This window comes from Nicotiana tomentosiformis, chromosome 3 (genome assembly GCF_000390325.3).
Source record: "Nicotiana tomentosiformis chromosome 3, ASM39032v3, whole genome shotgun sequence".
Classification (NCBI taxonomy): domain Eukaryota; kingdom Viridiplantae; phylum Streptophyta; class Magnoliopsida; order Solanales; family Solanaceae; genus Nicotiana; species Nicotiana tomentosiformis.
In genome coordinates this window covers 95,375,761-95,398,501 of record NC_090814.1, presented here as the reverse complement: position 1 = coordinate 95,398,501, position 22,741 = coordinate 95,375,761, and the positions used below count along the sequence as shown (strand labels likewise).

Below are 22,741 nucleotides of genomic sequence, written 5' to 3'. Positions count from 1 at the left end.
GCAGCATCAACTCTTGGAGGGACAATGGCATTTGTATCCTCAATATACTCATCTATATACGTAAAAATATTTTCTTCTTCCGGCTCGCTCATGTTTACCTAGTGACACCAAGCAAAGCAAGCAGAGTGTGATGGAATAAAAGAAGAACTAAAGTAAAGCACACACTAATTAGTAATTTCAAAACCGTATTCCCCGGCAACGGCGCCAAAATTTAATACGCTCAAATTATACCTAAATAAATGGTGTAAGGCGGTCGATGTCAAATATAATAACCCAACTAGGTTGGGATCGAATCCCACATGAAATAGGTGTGAAAAGGTTACTTGAATAGTGTGAAACTTGACTTAAGTCGTAATCCTACTACGTTAGCTTAAAAGAGAGTGTTGTAATTATGAGTTATCGAGAAAACTATTTTGTTATGAAAATGTAATTAATTTGAGTAAGGAAACCTAGGTTGTGTCCCCATCAATGGAATGTAATGCTATCGGTGTTAATATGATATATTCCTAATGGAGCGTCCTTTGATATGCAAATGATTTATAAACGACTACCCAATATTTTCTAATAGTTAGATAGTATTTTCTCTTTATGATTTTTCCAAATAAAAAAGAGTTACAATTAAGAACAACCAATTTAGGCCAAATAGAACCCACTTATTACTAAGTGATTCTATTAAACAAGGTTTAAAGCCTTGAGTTTTTGCTATTAAATTCTACCAAAACCTAACCCACTTTTTCAAGTGAAGATAGAATGAAATGGCATTAGTCAATGTTTGCAACCACCAACATTAAATGAAGCATGAGAAATGAATAAATACCAACCAACCATTATATATATATTCAATGGTAAACATCCATTAACATTACACCCATTTAGGGCCCATAACCTTAGTATTTAAAAATAGCTACTCATACTAGAATCCATGAACAAAGCAATAAATAAAGTCATAAAGCTTACAAAGATACAAGATTCTCTCTTGAAAAGCTTCCAAAATAATGGTGTATTCAATGCTCTAAATGTAGCCTATTTTTCAGACAAGATGTACCACAAAAACCTTAGAGCCTCTTTTTCAGACAAGATGTCCCACAAAAACCTTAGCTATTCTATTTGTAATGGGCTAAAAGTCGGGGTCAAAATATGGCAAAAATACGCTTGCAGATTACATCTGCGATCGCAGAACGGGTCACAGAATCACTTCGCCCCCCGCATAATTACAATTCCATCGCATAATTGAGTGTCTAGTTGCCCAGTTGTTGATCGCATATCTGTTATGCGGTCCACACATTGATTTTGCAATCGCAGATGATGCCGCAAAATTGCTCCCGCGGAACTTTTTCTTGCACTTATGCGGTCATTATGCGGTCCGCACAAGCGTTATGCGACCACATAATAGAACGCACACTCCTCTCTCAAAAACGGGGAACAACTGCTTCATTTTGTGGTTGGTATGCGGCCTGCACATCACTTTTGCGGTCGCAAACCTACCACATTTCTGTCTTTCTATGGGTTTTTGTCATCTTTTCTGTGTTCTTGGTTCTTCAAGTCTGGTATGCTGCAAAACACCAAAACTACATAAGAAATAACTTAAAATGCTTTAGAAGCCGAGCAAAAGTCTATGTAATTAGTATAAAAAGCACCGTAATTCTATGGCACATCACACATCCCTAGAACTTTTACATATTTAAAAAACAACAACAAAACCATTCTTCTCTAGTTTCATATTTTTCAATTGCAATCCTTAGTATAATTTTAGAAGTAAAATCAAAACAAAGTTTGTGGAAGTGCAACTTAGACAATTCACATGCTTAGACCAAATACATACCATTAATCTCATCTACGTTCCCTGTGGATTCAATCATGACTCCTAGTTGGGTATTATTATTGCAATCGACCGCTTCACAACCCCAATTTGAGGTGTGACTTGGGCGAGATCACATATACACCAAATGGATGTGTATAATGCCTTCCTTCAAGGTAATCTTCATGATGAAATGTACATGAATTTACCCCAAGGATTCTCAAGTCAGGGGGAGAATAAATTAGTATGTAGACTTATCAAATCCTTGTATGGACTTAAACAAGAACAAAGACAATAGAATGCAAAAAAATCTGAAGCTTCACTGAGGTTTCATTTCAAACAGAGTAAATTTGATCATTCCCTATTTATTAGAAAAACCACTGAAGGAAGTGTAGTTGTGTTAGTTTATGTTGATGATATATTAATCACAGGAGATAGTCTGAGACTAATTGAAGAAACCAAACAGTCATTACAGAAATCCTTCAAGATGAAAGACTTGGGAGAACTAAAATATTTCCTAGGCATTGAATTTGCAAGGTCAAAGCAAGGGATCATTATGCATCAAAGGAAATATGCCTTAGAGCTCATCTCTGAAGTTGGATTGTCAGCAGCTAAACCTGCAATAACACCTACCGACACTAACATGAAACTCACATATAAGGTGTATGATGAAACATATTGGAAAAAATGTCAAAACAGAAGAAGATCCTCTCACTGATCAATAAGCTTATCAAAGACTCGTTGGGAAACTCTTATATCTAACTGTAACAAGGCCTGACATATCATTTGGTGTTCAAACACTTAGTCAATTTCTTCAACAGCCTAAGAAATCTCATATGGAGGCAGCATTGAGAATTGTAAGATACATAAAGAATCAGTCAGGCCAAGGAATATTATTGTCAAGCAAATTCAGCAACACAATTACTGCATACTGTGATGCAGATTAGGCTTCTTGTCCTCTTACCAGAAAGTTTGTAACATGCTTCCTAATTAAGATAGGTTATTCTCTAGTTTCTTGGAAATCTAATAAATAGACCACAGTGTCTAAAAGCTTTGCAGAAGCTGAATACATAAGCTTAACAACCAGTGTAGCAGAATTAATTTGGCTCATTGGATTGTTGAAAGAAGTAGATGCAGAAATCAAGCTACCAGTTAAAATATACAGTGATAGTAAAGCAACCATTCAAATAGCTGCAAATCCTGTATATCATGAATGGACCAAGCACATCGAAATAGATTGCCACTTTGTAAGAGAAAGAATTCAACAAGGCTTAGTGACTACCAAGTATATTGCAACCAAAGACCAGCCTGCTGATCTTCTGACAAAAGGACTTAGTAAAGTTCAACGTGAATACCTAAACTCCAAGCTAGGTGTTCTAAATATTTTTACACAACCTAGCTTGAGGGGAAATGTTAAAGAATAAAGGGTAGTTTAGTCATTTCACACTAAGGGATTAGCTGTTAAGAAAGTTAGCTTAGCCGTTATTAGTAAGGTTGTTAGGATTCCTAATGTTAGTTAGTCATCACTATTTAAGCTTAAAAGCTCCCATTTTGTAAACACACGGAAATATACTCAATATAATAATTCTCTTACTATCTCTCGCTATTCATCTCTCTTCATCTCTCTACTTCATCTTCTTTATATCAGTTTACATTTCTCCTCTTTATTGAATTACAACAATTTCTTGTTCTCCAATCCACACCAAAAATCACCCTCACTCCTCCTATATAAACACACATAACAGATGAGGTGCACCTGGGGGAAAACGGAAGAGAAAACAGGGGATAAGCACAAAAGAAGGGAGAACACAAAAAATAAAAAGAAACCTAGAGCTCTAGGTCCAAAGCTGCGCATCCAGCAACTTTCTAAGAGAGAATAGAGGAGAATTGGATCTTCCTCTAAAAAAACCAACACCGTGTATCCATTAAAAGCTTTTTCTTCCACCATAGAACCAAGCCATTTTATCATGAAAGCACCTTAGCCACACTATAGGTTCACTGTAGAGCACCTGAGATGGAAAGAAATAGAGAGGAGGAGATCTGGAGAGAAAAATAGAGCTGGGAGTGAAAGAAAAGAGAGGAAAAAACGAAAAGAAGAAGGACCCATTCTTTTTGTAGAAAAGCGACTATTTTCTTGCTTCGTTCATAAGTTCAAAGTCGTCTTCTGGACAATTAATCTTATACAGCCAAGCATCACTCTTGATCCTTCATGTTTTGCTCCCATAAACCCACCTCAAAACAAACCAAAAATACCATGTAATCTTTCACCATTTTTACTTAAAATCTCACCACAAAACAGCACATGAAATAGCAGCTAAAAATCTGCTCAGCTCCATCCTCAAAATAGTCTTAAACTCGCCCAAAACTCCACGTTACAATTGTTAGAACATGCGCAGCGGAAACAAGCATACAATCTAGGCATCAAATACATGTAAACTAGACAATGATATAATTACGAGATTAAGAACCACTAACCTCTTAAAAACATTGCATAAGTCCTCCTCAGAGCAATAATCCAGGGCTGCAGTCTTGCTATGATCCTAGTAAAACCTTGGGACGAAATTGCTTTGAGTGGGCAAGAACAATACAACTCGAAAAGGGTCGTTATTTGGTGAAAAACGTCTTCCCGGTGTAGACTCATTTTTCAGCCAATAAAAGGATCCAAAAACGTGTAGGATTCTGCTTGTGCAAGTAGAATCCTACTCTAACTCTACAGGATGACTTTTTTCCAGAGTCACTTTTTACCCAAGTCAGTCTAGGTTTTTTACTAGGCATAGCATGGACCACAGAAATAATAAGAGGCTACTAATTATAGTATTAATTTGAAAATTTGAATGAATTAATTCCTACTATAATTAATTGCAATTTATTTCACTAAAAAAACTGCAATTGAAATCTCAATATGAATTTCGAAAATTCACTAATACTTATTTTAACTCCCCATGTTAAGGTCACAAATACCAGTTAATTAAATTAAATTACTGACAATTTAATTTAATCAACTAATTAAATCCTTTATAATTCCCCTTAAACTATTTCATGTGATAGATACAAAATCCATCGGCCTGGTTTTCACATGATAACTTATAAGCTCACATAAAGGGGTATCATCAAACTCAAAACCGAATCATGGATTATATCAACTAATTATTATTTCACAAATGCTATTTGTTATTGTCCAATCTATTAGGCATACATTAACTCTGAATAGAGTTGTACCTTTTGATAAATTAAAACAATAAACAAATCACATTGATCATAATAATTGTATCAAGATTAGGAGTATAAGCTCATTTAATGAATTAGAAAAAATATTTTATATATATATATATATTCAGTACAAAAACATCTTTTCTCAACTTGGTCCGTTCAATATACACTAAGTATACTAGCACAATAAGTCTGAGCAAAAATACTCCCATAATCAAGACAAATTATACCATAATCTTGTGCTACAATCATCAAGATATTTTGCTCAATAATATCTTCGATTGTGAACATAGTTTATTAATTATGAGAACCGACAATTTAATCTTCTGTGCACGAGCTAAGACTCCATACACTAAATTGTCTACTACATAACTAAAGGACACACATGTAACAAATGATCTATTTAAAATAGTACTTTATTGAATTGAATAAATTAAATAAATAATTGTTCCATAAAGAATAAAAACAAAATACTATGTCTAAACCGTATGGTTAATAGTATATCCCAATAATCTCCCACTTAGACTCATAACCATGCGTCTACAACTCTAATACCCATTCCCTCTACATGCTTTTCAAAAATCTTCTATGGCAGGCTCTTTGTAAACGGGTCTGCCAAATTGTCCTCTGATGCAATCTTCAACACTCTTGCATCACCTCTCTGAGTTATGTCCCGAATTAAGTGATATTTACGCTCAATATGCTTACTCCTTTTATGGCTTCTTGGTTCCTTCGAGTTTGCAACTGTACAACTATTGTCACAATAAAGTACAATCGGTGCTTGAACCGAAGAAACTACATTAAGCTCTTTTAGAAAGTTCCCGAGACAAACAGCCTCTTTAGCTGCCTCAGATGCAGCCACATATTCGGCTTCCATGGTGGAATCAGCAACACACGATTGCTTGATACTCCTCCAACTTATGGCTCTACGTCTTAAGGTAAAAACATATCCTGAGGTAGATTTTCTAGAATCTCTATCTGACTGGAAATCTGAATTAGTATAGCCAATTGGTGCAAGATCACCTGAGTGATAAACCAACATATAATCCCTAGTCCTTTTCAAGTACTTGATTATATGTTTAACAGCAGTCCAGTGTTCTCATCCAGGGTTAAAATGAAATCTACTAACCAGGCCAACAGCAAAGTAGATATCAGGTCTAGTACATAGCATAGCATACATGAGACTCCCTACATCAGAAGCATAAGGGACCGCCTTCATCTTTTCCATATCATCAGTCATTTTTGGGGACTGGTCTTTTGACAGAGAGATTCCATATCTAAAAGGGAGAAAGCCTTTCTTGGAATCTTGCATGCTAAACCTGGTGAGAATAGTATTAATATAAAGTGCTTGGGATAAGCCTAATATCCTTCTCTTCGATCTCGCATAAGCTTGATCCTAAGGATATGTGCCGCTTGTCCTAAGTCTTTCATATCAAAGCGCGAGGACAACCATTCATTTACAGAATTCAACATGTTCACATTATTTACTATGAGAAAAATATCATTCACGTACAAAACCAAAAATGTAACTTTATCTTCATCCCACTTTTTATAGACACAAGGCTCATTTTCACATTGATCAAAATCGAAAGTTTTAATCGATGTGTCAAAACAAGTATTCCATGCTCTAGAAGCTTGTTTCAATCCATAAATAGATTTATTTAATTTACACAACATGTGCTCATTGTCACTTTTTATAAAACCAACTGGTTGTTCCATATAGATGCATTTATCAAGACTTCCATTAAGAAAAGCCTTCTTGACATCCATTTTCCAAATCTCATAATCGTAATGAGCAGCAATGGATAAGAGAATCCTAATGGATTTAAGCATGGCTACTGGTGAAAATATTTCCTTATAATCGATCTCTTCTTTTTTAGTAAACCCTTTTGCAACAAGCCTAGATTTGAAAGTTTTCACTTTTCCATCCACTCCTCTCTTTTTCTTATAGATCCATCTACAACCAATGGGTTTGACTCCAGTAGGTAGTTCTACAAGATCTCAAACTTGATTTAAGTACATGGATTCCATTTCAGATTTTATAGCAACAACTCATTTATCAGCATCTGTATCCTGTAGTGCTTCATCGTAACTAAGAGGTTCTGTATTAGGCTCTTCAGGGATTATATCATAAGATTCTCCCAAGAGCGCAAACCGGAGAGGTTTTTTAATAATTCTCCCACTACGACTAGTCACTACAGGTGCAGTCTGATTTTGTTGTTGAATCACAATATCATTTTCCAGAACTGAAGCCTCAATGTTATCTTGCGGTGCTGGGATATCATTAACATCTTCCTGGAGTGCAGGCTGCAGAATAATTTCAGGTTGCTCAACAATCTGTGTTTGCTGAATATTACTCCCACTACTTTGGGGTAGTGAGATGTCAGGCAATTACTCTTGTGCGTTCTGCTGCCTATTGACATTTCTCCCACTATGATAGTGCAGTGGTATGTCAATACTGGCTTCCGGAATACGTTCCAGAGATGAGTCATTAATTACTCTGTTACTTAATTCCTGTAAAACTAGTTTACTTCTAGGAATATGGTTCATTAAATAGTCCTATTCTAAAAATCCGGCATTTGTCGTATCAATTACCTTCTTTTATTTGGGACAATAAAATAAACCTCCTTTAGTTCCTTTTGGATATCCAATAAAATGCATACTTCTGTCTTCGATTCCAATTTATTCGCTTTCCCTTTCAGCACATGTGCTGGACAACCCCAAACCCGAATGTGCGGTAAACTTAGCTTGCGCCTAGTCCACAATTCTGTTGGAGGTGAAGGTACTAACTTTGAAGGAACCAAATTCAAAATGTAATTTGTTGTTTCTAAAGCATATCCCTAAAAGGAAGAAGGTAAATCGGAATAACTTAACATTGATCTAACCATTTCCATAAGGGTTCTATTTCTTCTTTCTGCCACACCATTTTGTTGTGATATTCCTGGGACAGAAAATTGAGATGTAATTCTACAATCTGATAAGTATTTAATGAATTCCACAGAAAGGTATTCACCACCATGATCAGATCGTAATATTTTGATATATTTATCATGTCTTTTCTCCGAATCTGTCTTAAATTCTTTGAATTTCTCAAAGCATTCAGACTTACGGTGCAACAGATAAATGTACCCATATTTTGAATAATCATCTGTGAAAGTCACAAAATACTCAAAACCATCTCTTGCGTGTATATTCATAGGGCCACACAAATCAGAGTGAATTAATTCTAACTTATCGCTGGCTCTATTTCCTTTTGAGGGAAAATGTCTCTTGGTCATTTTACCTTCTAAACAGGATTCGCATGTTGGCAGTGCCTCCACTTTCAATGAACTCAAAGGTCCATCAGAGACTATTCTCGTAATCCTATTTAGATTTATATGACCTAGACGTAAGTGCCATAAATAAGTTTGGCTCAATTCAGAAATACGTTTTCTTTTATGTGGTAGATTAATGTTATTTAATTTTTTTGGTTGTTGTAGCACATGAGGAGATATATCAAGAATAAAAAGGTCATGTACTCTAGTAGCAGTGCAGATGAAATATTTATTAAACTTTATAACAATAGAGTTATTAGCAAAATAAATATTATAACCAACATCCATTATTTTCGAAACCGAAATCAAATTTCTTCTAATAGAAGGTACATAGAGAACATCTTTCAAAACTAAAACTATATCACTACTAAATGAAACTCTAATATCTCCTAATGCTAAAGCTGGTGCTGGCTCGCCATTGGCTTAAAAAATGCAAACTTCATTCTTACTTAGCCACTGCTTTTCCAGAAACCCAGTACAGATATAATTAGTGGCTCATGAATCTACACACCAAAATATGGTAGAGACAGCCGCTAAACAAGTTTCAATGACATTTAAATTCGAATTATCTTGCTTGTTCATCTTTGCCAGATAGGCATGGCATTGCTTTTTATGATGCCCAGATTGCTTGCAATGATGCTTTTTCACACCAGCTACACCTCCAGGTGCCAAAACCTTTTGAGATTTCTTCTTTTTCTTACCGCCTTTTGACTTAGAAATCGAAGCTTTCTCGACATTCAGTGCCACAACTGGAGCTTGTTGTTTGATAATAGATTATGCTGCTTGCAGCTCATTCAACAATTTCGCCAGTGACAAATCCATTTTGTTCATGTTATAGTTCAAGCGAAATTGTTGAAAACTGTCAGGCATAGTCCGCAGGACCATCTCAACTTGAGATTTCTTATCAATCACAGCTCCAAGGACCTCCAGTTCATTCAGAAGACCCATCATCTTCAGAACATAGTCCCTGATCGATGATCCTTCAGCCATCTTGGTATTCAAAAGGGCTTTCATGGTTGTCTACTTAGCCGCATGATTTTGCTCACCGAACATCTCTTTAATACTTTCAAGCATGTCATGAGCAGACCCCATCAGGCTGATGCTGATGTTGCAAAACATTCGCCATTGCGTCATCTCATCAGCCTTGACCTATTTGTCATAGGCCTTAACCTGATCATCAGTAGTATCTTCATCAGGTTTTTCTGGGCACTCCTCAGTGATTACAAATTTGTAACCTTCAGCAGTTAAGACAATATCAAGGTTTCTTTTTCAGTCAACATAATTCGGTCCTTCTAACTTGTTTTGGTTCAAAATTGAGGTAAGTGGGTTGAATGAAGACATGGTTAATCTTAGAGATATTCACATTAAATAGATTATTAGTTATGTAATTAAAATAATTAAATTCAAAATAGCACATTACACATATAACTATGCTTATTGAATAGTTAGATTCGTTAGGAAAACTTAACTATTCATGCAAAATATATGAGTTATGTAAGATATTTACCCCATAAATTATAACAAGACCAACTCAGAAGGAGAGTAAACTGTTAATTTAAGATAGGTAAATATCACTTTTATAAACTCTAGTTTCATTGAATCAACATGTAACTCATTTGGAGAGTTAATACAAGTAATCAAATAACTAGAGGCAAAACAACAGTAATCATCTATAATGAACTTATCTGATGTGGAAGAAGACCTATGTCAACATATAAATTCATTATATTACTGTAAAACATGATTGGAAACCATGGGAATTGAACCCTACCATCACCGTTTTCTTAATTGTTTTTTATTAAATTTTTTTTAGAAAATAAAAAAATGGCCAAAAACCCATCTAAATGACCCTGAATGCCCAAAATACGATGTACATCATGAGCCAAGCTCATGTGTATTGCTCACTGGGTCATTTTCGATGAACCTACTAAATTTGAGGTCAATTGGAATTCGACAGAATTTCAGAATTCCAAATTCATGACCTATTTGTAGAATTCTGTTTTTGGCGTTTTTAAGGGTTTTGATTATTTTGACTCGTTCAAATCACATAATATATTTATGTATGTTAATTCATTATTTCAGAACTCAAAATAATATTATTATTACAGTGTTATATAAAAACTATTTTCGAACAAAACTAGGAAAAACAGAATGTTTTTCACCCGTTCAAAACGCCACTGTTCATAATTTCATATATTAATCCATAATTTAGAACTAATAGTATTCAAAAACAGTCACATTTTTATTAAAACAATACTGTGATTATGGACAAAAACACAACTAAAACAGATTGTCATGAAATATAACACCACTTTTTATGCATAATAACAGAATTAATAGTATTTAAAAACAGTTATGTCTTTATTAAAAACAACATTGTTATTCAACAAAAATGCAATAAAACAGATTGCCATTAAATATAACACCACTGTTTATACATATGTATATTAATCTATAATTTTAGAATTAAAATACTAATAAAAACCAGTCACGTTTTTGACATAGAATAATCATACCAAACATGTATCATTAAACAATACATTTTAATATTATTCTATTCATGCTCTATTACATTATCTAGTTAGATGTAAGACGGCTATGATACCAATTGTTAGAACATGCGCAGCGGAAGCAAGCATACAAACTAGGCATCAAATACATGTAAACTAGATAATGATATAATTACGAGATTAAGAACCACTAACTTCTTGAAAACGTTGCACAGGTCCTCCTCAGAGCAATAATCCAGGGCTGCAGTCTTCTGCTATGATCCTAGTAAAACCTTGGACGAAATTGCTTTGAGTGGGCAAGAACAATACAACTCGAAAAAGGTCGTTATTTGGTGAAAAACGTCTTCCCAATGTCACTTTTTACCCAAGTCAGTCCAGATTTTTTACTAGGCATAGCAGGGACCATAGAAATAATAAGAGGCTACTAATTATAGTATTAATTCAAAAATTTGGATGAATTAATTCTTAATATTATTAATTAAAATTTATTTCACTAAAAAACTGCAATTGAACTCCTCAATATGAATTTGGAAAATTCACTAACACTTATTTTAACTCCCCATGTTAAGGTCACAAATACCAGTTAATTAAATTAAATCACTGAAAATTTAATTTAATCAAATAATTAAATCCTTTATAATTTTGCTTAAACTATTTCATGTGACAGATACAAAATCCACCAGCGGGGTTTTCACATGAAAACTTATAAGCTTACATAAAGGGGTATTATCATACTCAAAACTGAGTCATGGATTCTATCAACTAATTATTATTTCACAAATACTATTCATTATTGTCCAATCTATTAGGCATACATTAACTCTGATAGAGTTATATCTTTTGATAAATCAACACAATAAACAAATTACATTGATCATAATAATTATATCAAGATTAGGAGTATAAGCTCATTTAATGAATTAGAGAAAATATTTTATATATATTCAGTACAAAAATATCTTTTCTCAACTTGGTCCGTTCAATATACACTAAGTATACTAGCACAAGAAGTCGGAGTAAAAATACTCCCATAATCAAGACAAATTATACCATAATCTTGTGCTACAATCATCAAGATATTTTGTCCAATAATATTTTCGATTGTGAACATAGTTTATTAATTATGAGAACCGACAATTTAATCTTTTGTGCATGAGCTAAGACTCCATAACTAAAGGACATAACTAAAGGACACACATGTAACAAATGATCTATTTAAAATAGTACTTTATTGAATTGAGTAAATTAAATAATTAAACAATTATTCCATAAAGAATAAAAATAAAATACTATGTCTAAACAGCATGGTTAATAGTATATCCCAACAACAACAGCTTTGAAACAGTTTCGAAGTCGTTGTGTTTCAGCTCTAAAGAAAGCGCCTAGCACGTTTCTTCTCTTTTGGGTTTTCGACGAGGTTCGAGGCTGCCAGAGAGGTCGTTCTCAGTTCTAGTTGAAGCGAGTCGAGGTCGACGGTTGAAGTCCCGATTCTTTGGTCTTGTTCGCGTTTCCACTTTGGGTCTTTATTCGCGGCTATGTAAATCAGTTGGTTTCTTAATAAAAAGGTCCATCCTCTTCTCTTAAATTCATTTTTTTTTCATGAATGGGTTAATGTCATGCATTCGTTAAATTCCATCAATTGTTTGGTTGCTCTATTTCGGAATCCTTGAGTTACTATCTCGTTGCTTTGAATAGTAAAATATTTTTGTGTTCTGTTAATTTTGCTCTTAAGAATGTAAGTGCTTAATTTTGATTTTTGAATCCTAAACTGCAAGAATGAAGAAAGCACAATGTTTTGTCGTGGAAATCCTTTTGGGTTGGTTTATGTCATGTTTGTTTTTTGTCGTTAAAGTTTGATTTAGTTTATAGGATTTTTGCATCTGATTCTTCTAAGCAAATAGCACGGGCTAGCCAGTTTTCGGACTGGTCATTCAAAAATAGTCGGCGTTTGCCAAGTCATTAAAAAATAGTCACTATTTTGCTGCAACAGAGACCGGTCCAGCATAATATACTAGAGTTCGGTGCACTTGTGTATGAACTTTCAGCATATTATGCTGGACCGGTATACTTTGCTGGCTCCAGTATATTATACTGGAGTTCCAGTATATTATACTGAAATTTCAGTATATTATGCTGGAGTATTTTACGGATTTTGAACAGTGTTTTTGTTTAGATTTATCTTTACATAAAAAGTGGCTAAATTTCGATGACCTTTTAAACTGTGGCTATTTTTAAATGACCGCTTGTAAATCTGGCTATTTTTAAATTTCTCCCCATGATTTCTTAATAAGTCTTGTATTGAAATCTGCCAGGAGATAAGCCTTAAATTAAGAATTTGTAATCTTACTTGTTTAGTATGTTAGAGTGGAAACGAGATTGGGCTTACGATATGTTAAGAAGAAGTGGATAAGAGGCGGACTTTTATAAATTTATTGGGCCAAATGAACTGGTATCTATCAGGCCCAAGACCAACGACCAGCTAGTTGTCAAGTCCAATTCTTCAAAAAAATGAACAAGCAATCCAATATTACACTTTTCTCATAACCATTACTCCATAAATTCCTAGCCTTACTTAAACCTCAAACTTAGAAAGAATAATTAATAAATCACTTCGTAGTTTGCTTTAGTCGCAATTAATAAATTATTATAATTATGGGCACGGTTCCCGTGACATTGTCATGATATGTAATTCCAAATTCAAGTGCACGTCCGCGTGACTTAACCCCAACTTCAAATAATAATAAAAATAAATATATTGCAAATCGCGGGTGCGTTTCACGTGGCGCGAGTCGCAATGTGTACGAAATAACAAGTGTACGACATCATAACTTGTTTTAAATAAATTCCATAGTTACTTAAAACATAAAATTAAAAGCGGTAAAAGGTAAAAAGAGCACATAAGTTTTAAAACATGTACTAATAATCCAGATAATTGAGCCAAGTATAATTTGTTAAGCGACCGTGCTAAAACCACGGAATTCGGGAGTGTCTCACACCTTCTCCCAAGTTAGCAGAATTTCTTACCCGATCTTCTGTGTTCGCAGACCATAAATAGAGTCAAACTTCCTTGAATTGGGATTCGAATTAAATCGGTGACTTGAAACACCGGAAGTAAATAATTTCAAGTGGCAACTCTAAAAATTAAAATAAATAATCTCATTTCAAATAATGTCATCAAAGTGGAAAAACTCTTTATTTTCGGGAGAAGGAGGTATGAAAAGTGATATACTTGGATGTTAGACTTTAGATCTTAACAATAAAGAAAGACACTACTCGGCAATAACTTCTTTCACATGGAAAGAAACTTTAGAAGATTGCTGTTTTTTCTTCATTGCATGTCGAGAAATGGGAATTCAGTCAGTGTACGTAGTTAATAATCTTCAACAAACAAAACTTTTTTCTTACCCTTTAACATGGTAACAACTGAACCATATTCATCTGATTTTGGGATAGCTCTAATCTGCAACACCTAAAACCACCATTGTAGCCTTCACTTGAGTAGTAATTGTACTAGTTGTATTTATATCACTAGTAAGAAAAAACGACGGAACACTTTCTAGCCGCACGAAGAGATACAAATTGAGCAGGAAGCAAGTTAAAATGACTTTGTTAACAAGACAAAGATGGTACCCATTCCATCTCAAAAAAAAGAAAGAAAAGATGGTACCCATTACAGCCCTTCCAACTACATAAGCAAAAAGATTAATCACAGATGTGCTTCAAGCCTTCATTTGTACAGTGTGATATAACTCTAACCTCAAATCTGAAGCCTATGGACTCTCCAAGTATTCTTGGAGCTTTTTTATCCTTTATTTATTCTCATCTTAAATTCAGTCACAGCCCCAAATGTAGCTTTTAAACATGGCATGACACGCTAAGCAGCTACTTGTCATGAAACCAGCAAACAACTTCTCCATTAACCCCAGAGACATGTGAAAGAAAGCGTTGAACAATGATTCAATGATTGAAGAGGCATTGACAAGACCTCGGCATTCTCGCTTATGTTATTAAGACTCACTTGTCGTCGGGGGCTTGGGGACTCCTTTCATAGTTTCTTTCCACACTAAACAGCCACCAAGCATCCAAGCCCATGATATCTTAACCTCTAATACAAGTCTATTTCCACTCTTCACCATTTGCAGCAACAGAACAAAGCCCCATCCGTTCCTTTGAAGATGACCAGCTATACAACCATCAAATAAGCAAATTGCCGTAGAATAATTATAAATAGATGTATAAATAGTGGGTTAAAATCTAAAACTAGAAGAAATCCCAAAAATCAAATGCTTGACATAATATATAACAAAAGATTTGCTTCGCAAACAAATCCAAAGAAGCATTGATGCGGAAAAGAAAAATGAGGGAGGAGGAAAGGAAAGTCCAATCAGTCTTTGAAATTGGCATTTCCTGCTGATTTCATGCTTCACATTAACAGAGGTGTATACTTTCCCTGCAAAATAAGATCTTGTTCCTTTATTTGCATCACCAAGTCACAAGGAGAAATAAAATATCCGAGAACTACAATTACATAGTGTGAGTGGCATTACAGTAAGGGTTCTCTTAAGAGTGCTTCTTTTGAATTACACACATTTATCTCGAGACATTTGTGATACTTGATACTAAGTGAATTTCTCTCTATTACAGTGATATTGTTTTGCTCATTCCATTATATGTTTCCCTAATTTGGGAAGGGATTGCAGACTTGGGCCAATAACTCTCATCTCCTTTGCCAAGGAAAGAACTATAAAACTCCATGACAATGGTTTATTTGGAAAACAAAAAAAGATTCCCAAACAACTTCTCAAAGAAATCAATAGAGAATAACATTGAATGACTGGCATCCATAGAGCCTAGTTTCCCAGAAGCCTAGTATATATGTATTTTTATATATTACAAGCTACTCCAAGTATAGTTACATCCCCTGGCAACATACAGTTATCTTATAGTAACGGATGATGTCCATGAAAAGCTTGTTTTTTTTTTGTATTCCCTTTTCTAACTTTTGTCATTTCTCAAGGATTCTCGTCAAACAGAGTTTTATAAAAAAAAAAGCATGTCGAATTTGCCACCAATACCAATAGGTTGAATTGCACTGATCCATACATAATATTTACAAAGTCGGGGGTGTCCGGAAACCAATGCTAGCATCATGTCTCAAACGTTGTACTCCCTTTGTTCCCCTAATGTTGAAGCACATTTGTCATTCAAAGCCATCTTACTTACAAAAAAATGTATTCAAGCCATTTTAAGCAGAACTCTAGAGCATAAGCAAAGGCTAAAGATGTCTGATGATCCAACAATTGGTTAAAAAACTCACATTAGCTAGTAGCTAGTACAAGTGTGCTAGTTTCTTTGAGTTAAACTTCATAACTTGCATCACAATATAGGTTGAATCCCTAACTCAACAAATACATTTCAAATTGCACATGTATACGTATTTTACCTTATCAAAAGAAAATTGTACTTGTATACATGATAAGAATCACGAACCACATCAATAAGTGAGACCATATAAACACAGTGCCCTACATTCAATAACTCATTAATAAATTATCTAGCACAAGCAAGAATCAGCAGGAGCTCCTTAATCATCTTTTCCTGTTTCATTCTTTTGCCACACACAATAAGTTGAAACTATCTAAACATATAACATTGTCAAGCAATCCAAAAGGGTTGCACAATACATCCAAGCTCCAACCCCTTCCCACCGCTGAGCAAAAGACATACAAGTAGCAGTAGTAGTAGTTATCTTACATGAAAAATTCAATCTTTCAATCGCCTTATACTTTAAGCAGTTGCAACTTGTTAGAAAATGCAATAGCAATCCAATCACGTTGCGCAGCAGACCACTGAATTTGATTAATCTCAGCTCCAGCAGAGTACATTGACATGGGATCAATCCCATTAGGCCCAGCAACAGTAGGCAACTCCCAAATGAGGGCCTGCCCATCATCCCCAGCTGAACAAATATGTCTACGACTCTGTGGAGCCCACGCAATCGCATTCACACTCGCCTGATGCCTTTCCAACTCCGCTACAGGCATCGCTGGTGACCTAATATCTAAAATTACAATCTTGTTACTATCCATTAATATAGTAGCCATGTATCTCAAATCTTGCTTGTTCCAAGCCAACCTCAATAACGGAGTATCCGGTTGTGGACTCTCGTAAATAATTGTAGAATGTTCCTTATCCCTCAAATCAAAAATCCTAACTGATCCATCAGCAGAAACTGATGCAAAAACCCCAGCTTCACCCCAAGCTATATCGTAAACCTCTTTATCATGGGCTATCAATTGGGTTTCGACAACCCCTTTTTCAACATCCCAAATAGTACAAGTAGTATCAATACTGGAAGTACCAATTCTTCTGGGCTCAACTTCATTCCAATCAAAAGAGGTTAAAGGGGCACAGTATTCACTAGTTTTACTGTTGTTGAGAGTGAAAAGTGGTTCAATAGAACTTTCTCGAACTTCCCAGAGACGGAGGTAATCACCGGAAGAGGCGAGAATGTCGTTGGATTTAAGGGAAGCAGAAGGATTAGGATGGAACATGAGTTTAGTAGGTGGGTAAGGGTGATCGAAGGAGAGATTTGGAATTGGGTTTAGGGTTAGGGTTTCTTCATCGAATGAGAGAATGTCGACCCGGTTGTTGAATTCTTCAATGAAGCTGCCGACGGCAATGCGACGGCGGCGGTTGTGGAGGGGAGAAGTGAAGGAGGAAAAGGCCATGGCGTAGATGGGGTAAGAGGAGTCATAGGTGACGGAGTTTTCAGATCGGAGGTGGGATTCTTGACTTGAATTTTCCATGTTTGGTGGGATGAATTGGGGAAATGGAAGGAAATTATGTGTGTATGGGTTTGGTAGTGAAATGGATGTCAGTTGTGCTTACATTTGATTGCTAGAACGAAGTGTTTTTTGACCGGCAGTTGGCTCTGCGAGAAAATAGGGACCAAAAGATTTGTGATGAAATGACTGCTATGTTATTTTGTTGTTATTAATGTTCTTATTCAATATTTTCAACATGATTTTCTCATTCTTTTTTGTTGTTCAACCTGTTAGAAAAATATTTCTTAAGCCAAAATTTTTGGGAAATAACTTTTCTATCCTCGAAATATAAGAGTAAGATCTATCTTGTAGGAATATATTGTTATTATATTTTGCATTTGAGTTTTTGAAATAAAAAATGTTTGGTATGACAGTACTTTTTTAATGACTTTAGGCAGTATGAATTCAAGTTATTAGAATATGTGAATTTCTGATAACGATTACAAATAAATTAATAAATAAGTAAATAATTAAGGAAAATAGGGGTGAGTAGGATTTGACTTGGGTGTTTTCTGCAAGACCAAGACGCAGTCACGTTCGGAGGCTAGAACTTGGAATTTGGTCTCTAAACGTTGGTTCTTGTTTGAACCTTTAATCATACTAGTATCAGATTTTGAAATTCCAAGAAAAAAGAACCTTGAAGATTCAACATTGATGTTTTTTCTTTGTTTACCCCTAAAACGAATAACAATTAAATTTGTACACGGTTTAAATGATACATGGCTTGATTCAATACGAATAATTAAGAATAACAAGTAGATGAAGTAAAGACAAAATAAACTATCAAGCCAATCACAATGTAATGGCTAAGCCTGATCTTAGATTGAACAGTAGAGTTCATCCTCGATCGGACCCTCGGTACAAGCTCGATCGCGCGTGCAGAAAATAACAAGTATGCAATGCTAGCTAGAAGACAAAAGTAGACTTTTATTGCTTTGAAATGCGTGTTACAATATGCCACACTAAAAACAACTTTCCCTTTATATAGTAGGAGAATTTCAATCCAAGTACAAATCCTAAAAAAGGTAAAAAAAATATATTATTTTCTCGGTAATTGTTGATTTATAATGAACACCGAATGTGATTCGCGCCGTAAAATCCGGTTGAGGACGAATATTACGGCCCCATATTCGTCATGCATAACCGTCCACCGTATCTCCCGAGGTACATAAGCCATACTTGGTTCGGGGCACGTCGCCTTACCGTGTCCGATCTCCAATACATCGTTCATTCTTCCCGGGTCTCGATATGAGGGGTTCCCGGCCTCAATTATTATTTCGTCGATCCGTGCTTCCCCTTCGTTCTCTCATCGGGGAATCAGGGGAAACTTTGCCCCTGATTTTATCCGTACACAGATAGTCCCCTCGTTATTCGGAGAGTAGGTTTATCAAAGTGACGGGAAGCGATGAATTAACTCTGGTTTCTTCCTTCATACGTTACAGCTGGGTCGATGGGTCAGTGAAACGTCCAATCAGTTGCGTCGTTCAAACTTCAGACACGTGTTAGCCACCTGTTGACTGTCCTCGAATGCGAAACGTCATGCACTGATTACTCTTTTCCTCTATGAAAACTCCGATCCTTTTTTCACTTTTTTTCTTTTCGATTTCATAGCTGTTTGATTTACCCTCGAATTCTCCACCTAACTCTAAACTCTTCAAATCTTCATACGTCGCTTTCCAGATTTTCATATCTTCATCTTCAAATCTTTCAAACCTTGAAATCAGATCTTCATATCTTTATCACCATCTTCAAATATTCATATTTTTTTTCAAATCTTCATATTTTCCAGAATCCGATGGCAAAAACTTCTAAATCCGTGCCTCAACAAACCCCCTTCAACTTCCAAACTGGCTGCGGATGTCGAGGTGTCCGTTCCTGAGGTGGTCTCGGAGCCTCCTTTAAAGAGTTTCGTTTCTGGAGGTTGTTCCATCGAATACGACCACAAAGTCGAGAAGGTTTCAGTAAGGAAAACCAGGGCGAGGGGGTATGGAGGTATATATCCTCAATTACCGAAGAAATACTCCCCATAGTCCGGGTGTACTGCAATTGGGAGGGCAAGGAGGTGGTTGTTCCCGGGTCCAATAAGGACATCACCACTACCATGGAGGGGTATTTAAGTATTTATACTTATCCTTTCACACTCGCCCCGGTGGACCCTATAATCCTCGGCTTCTGCAAAAGGTAGAGGTCTACCTTGGGGCAGATTTATCCATCCTTTTCGAGGATCGTAATCCTCTTCCGCCACTTCATAAACAACACCGAAGCACCTCGGTTCACCCTCGACCACCTGCTTCGCCTCTACAGTCCTTGAATCTTTCGATGGGGGCTGATCAAGCTCGTTTGCCGAGCAAGTAAAGCTCCATTCTCGAGCATCGATGAAGATCGAGATCGAGGTTGGCAGGGGAGGTTCATTCGGATGAAAACCAAAGTCCACATTCCCCCCGAATTTCTACCGTTCCCTGAAAAGTAGAACTCATCCCGTAAGTCTTCTCCTTCTCGAGTGCTTGCTATTTTCTTTTGTTCTTTTTCTAATTGCATGCATCTACCGTTGTGCAGCGGTCACCCAAGTTCCCATGCAATACCCCGCTTCAAGAAGTGGATCGATTGAATTTGCAAACAAATATCTTACTTCGAGCGCGAATGGCGCAAGCTCTCGAGGGGCAAGTGGGAGGCCCGTTCCCATGGTGAATCTTCTGCCCGAATAATTATATTTACATACTTAACTTTTATATTTGCCAAGTCTTTTTCCCTTTCACAAGTTTTCCCAAGACCACCGAGCTTCAGCCATTGGATGAGGATGAGGCCCCGTCTTCGCTTGCTAAACCCTTTGCTTCGGGACAGACCGAAGCTTCTGCAAAGGAGGAGAAAAAGAAAAATAGGAAATCCTCTGGCTCCCCGGACGCCGAGGTGAAGAAGAAGAGGGTTGTTGTCCGGGTTCGAAAAAGCAACAAAAAGAACACTAAAGCCAAGGTAACGGACCCTGATTCCCTCTTCCGGCTCAGGGATTACCCTGAAGTTGACGACCTTGATTTCATTGCTCATGGGTCGACCATCGACGAAGGAGAGCGGGCGATGACTGGGGAAGGTGGCTGAGGGGTCGATTCCCCTCTAGCTCGGGAACCAGAAGGAGGATCGGAGGCCACGGCCTCCTGAGAAGCAGCTTTTGCCCCGAAGGAGGTAGCCGGTGTCATCGACCTCTCGGAGACACCATCCCACACAGAGTCCATGTTCAAAGAGTCTCAAGCCGATAAAGAGAAATTAAACAAGACGGCCCCGGGCCCGGATGATGCTCTCAACATGTTCTTCGACGGCATTGACATGAGCTTGTTGGAGGACTACTCCGGGCTTGGTCACCTAGAGGTCCCTAAAAATGATGTGCCATAGGGAGCGGGCAAGCCGAGCTTGAGTCCAAAGCTAGTGAGGTAGTTCCCTGCCTTGAGTGTGGATCCGGACTGCAAGAGAACGATCGTTCTTACTATCCCAGCGGATGCCCGGGCGCTGTCCGCTCCGGTGGGTGTGGCCTGCTACCTTCATTTCCTAGTGACCGAGGAGGACCAGGCGAAGATGAACGAAGTAGGCCCATCGAGCCTCTTCAATAAGTCGCAACAAGCACTGAACTGGGTAAGACGTATATTCTTTGTATCTTTTGCGAATTTTTCTAAGTTTTGGCATGTTCTAATGATCTCATTGTTTTTTAGGCTTCGGTGCTCCATCATGAAAGCTTCATTCGGTCTCTCTTGGAAATCAGCTAGCTCGAGTTCGAGCTCAAAGAGCAAGTCTGCAAGAAGGACATGTACAGGGCTCTCAGTGAACAACAAGATGAGTCCCTCAAGGACCTCCTAATTCTGCGAGTTGAGCTGGAAAAGGCACGGAAGGAGGCCTCATCTGTGAAACGGGAGCATGCCGAACTAGTCGAGAAGGTAAAGATCTTTGAGGCTGTACTTGTGATGACTAACGGGCAACTTCGCAGGTCCAAGAGAAGATAGACTTGATTGACCAACTTTGGGCCGAGATGGATGAGGTCAAGACCATGGCCGAGGTGATAAAGGGCAGGATTGTCATGACCCAATTCTCACTATAGGTCGTGATGGAGCCCAACGTCGGTGTTAGGAAAGACAAAGGTGAATTGCCAACTCAATTATTCATTTTTATTATTTTTGAAATCATGAATCTTTGTTAGATAAAGTAATTAATGCCTTAAAATCATGGAAAACTTACAATTTAAGTAGGATAAATAATAAAAGTGGGTCAATGCTAAGAAAACCACAATCAAATTCTAGAACATCCCCAAAACCCAACGTCACAAGTGCATGAGTATCTACTAGGAAGTACAATAGCTATACAACATCTGTCTGAAATTTAAAATAGACAGGATAACATAAACGAACATAAAAGAGACTCTGTGTGCTGCAGATCGTAACATAGGATGTAGCTCACCGTAAAGTCCCCGCAATAGCTGCGCCCTTGCGTCTAAAACACCACCAGAAATATATACCTGCACAATAAGTGCAGAAGTATAGCATGAGTATGTAAATCAACGCGTACCCAGTAAGTATCTAGCCTAACCCCGGATAAGTAGTACCAAGGGGTCGACATCGATACTTACTAGTGGTCCAATAAATCAAATAAAGTAGAAAGTAAACAAGTATAAAGCATGATAATTAAACAATGCAAACAAATATATGTACATGATATGATCCTCATCTGAACAGTAAACACAAAGTCCTCAAATATCGGTTACTTCCTTAAATGGAGTATATAATATGGTCCCCACCAGATAGGTCATCACATCTCAAGTCGGGAAAACTCACAGATACATTGGCGTTTTGTCAAATATTACGCACGATTCTACCGAGGCGAGCGGCCCGATACTATAAGAGTGTTTCATGAAATTGCCGAGGCGAACAACCCGATCTTATAAGAATATATACATCATGCTGCTGAGGCGAATGACCCGATCCCATAAGAGTGTGATACATGATACTGCCGAGGCGAATGACTAGATCCCATAAAAGTGTGTTACATGATACTATCGAGGTGAACGAACTGATCCCATAAGAGTGTGATACATGATACTGCCAA

At 36.8% G+C, this 22,741-nt stretch overlaps 1 protein-coding gene across 1 annotated transcript; it reads right to left on the bottom strand.

Moving 5' to 3' along the window:
- Positions 1-16,269: 16,269 nt before the first annotated feature.
- LOC104096062 (protein TRANSPARENT TESTA GLABRA 1) lies at positions 16,270-17,803 on the bottom strand. Its single transcript, XM_018770756.3, has one exon. It carries the CDS (start codon positions 17,639-17,641, stop codon positions 16,613-16,615), a length of 1,029 nt encoding a protein of 342 aa, XP_018626272.1. The 5' UTR covers positions 17,642-17,803; the 3' UTR covers positions 16,270-16,612.
- Positions 17,804-22,741: the final 4,938 nt, after the last annotated feature.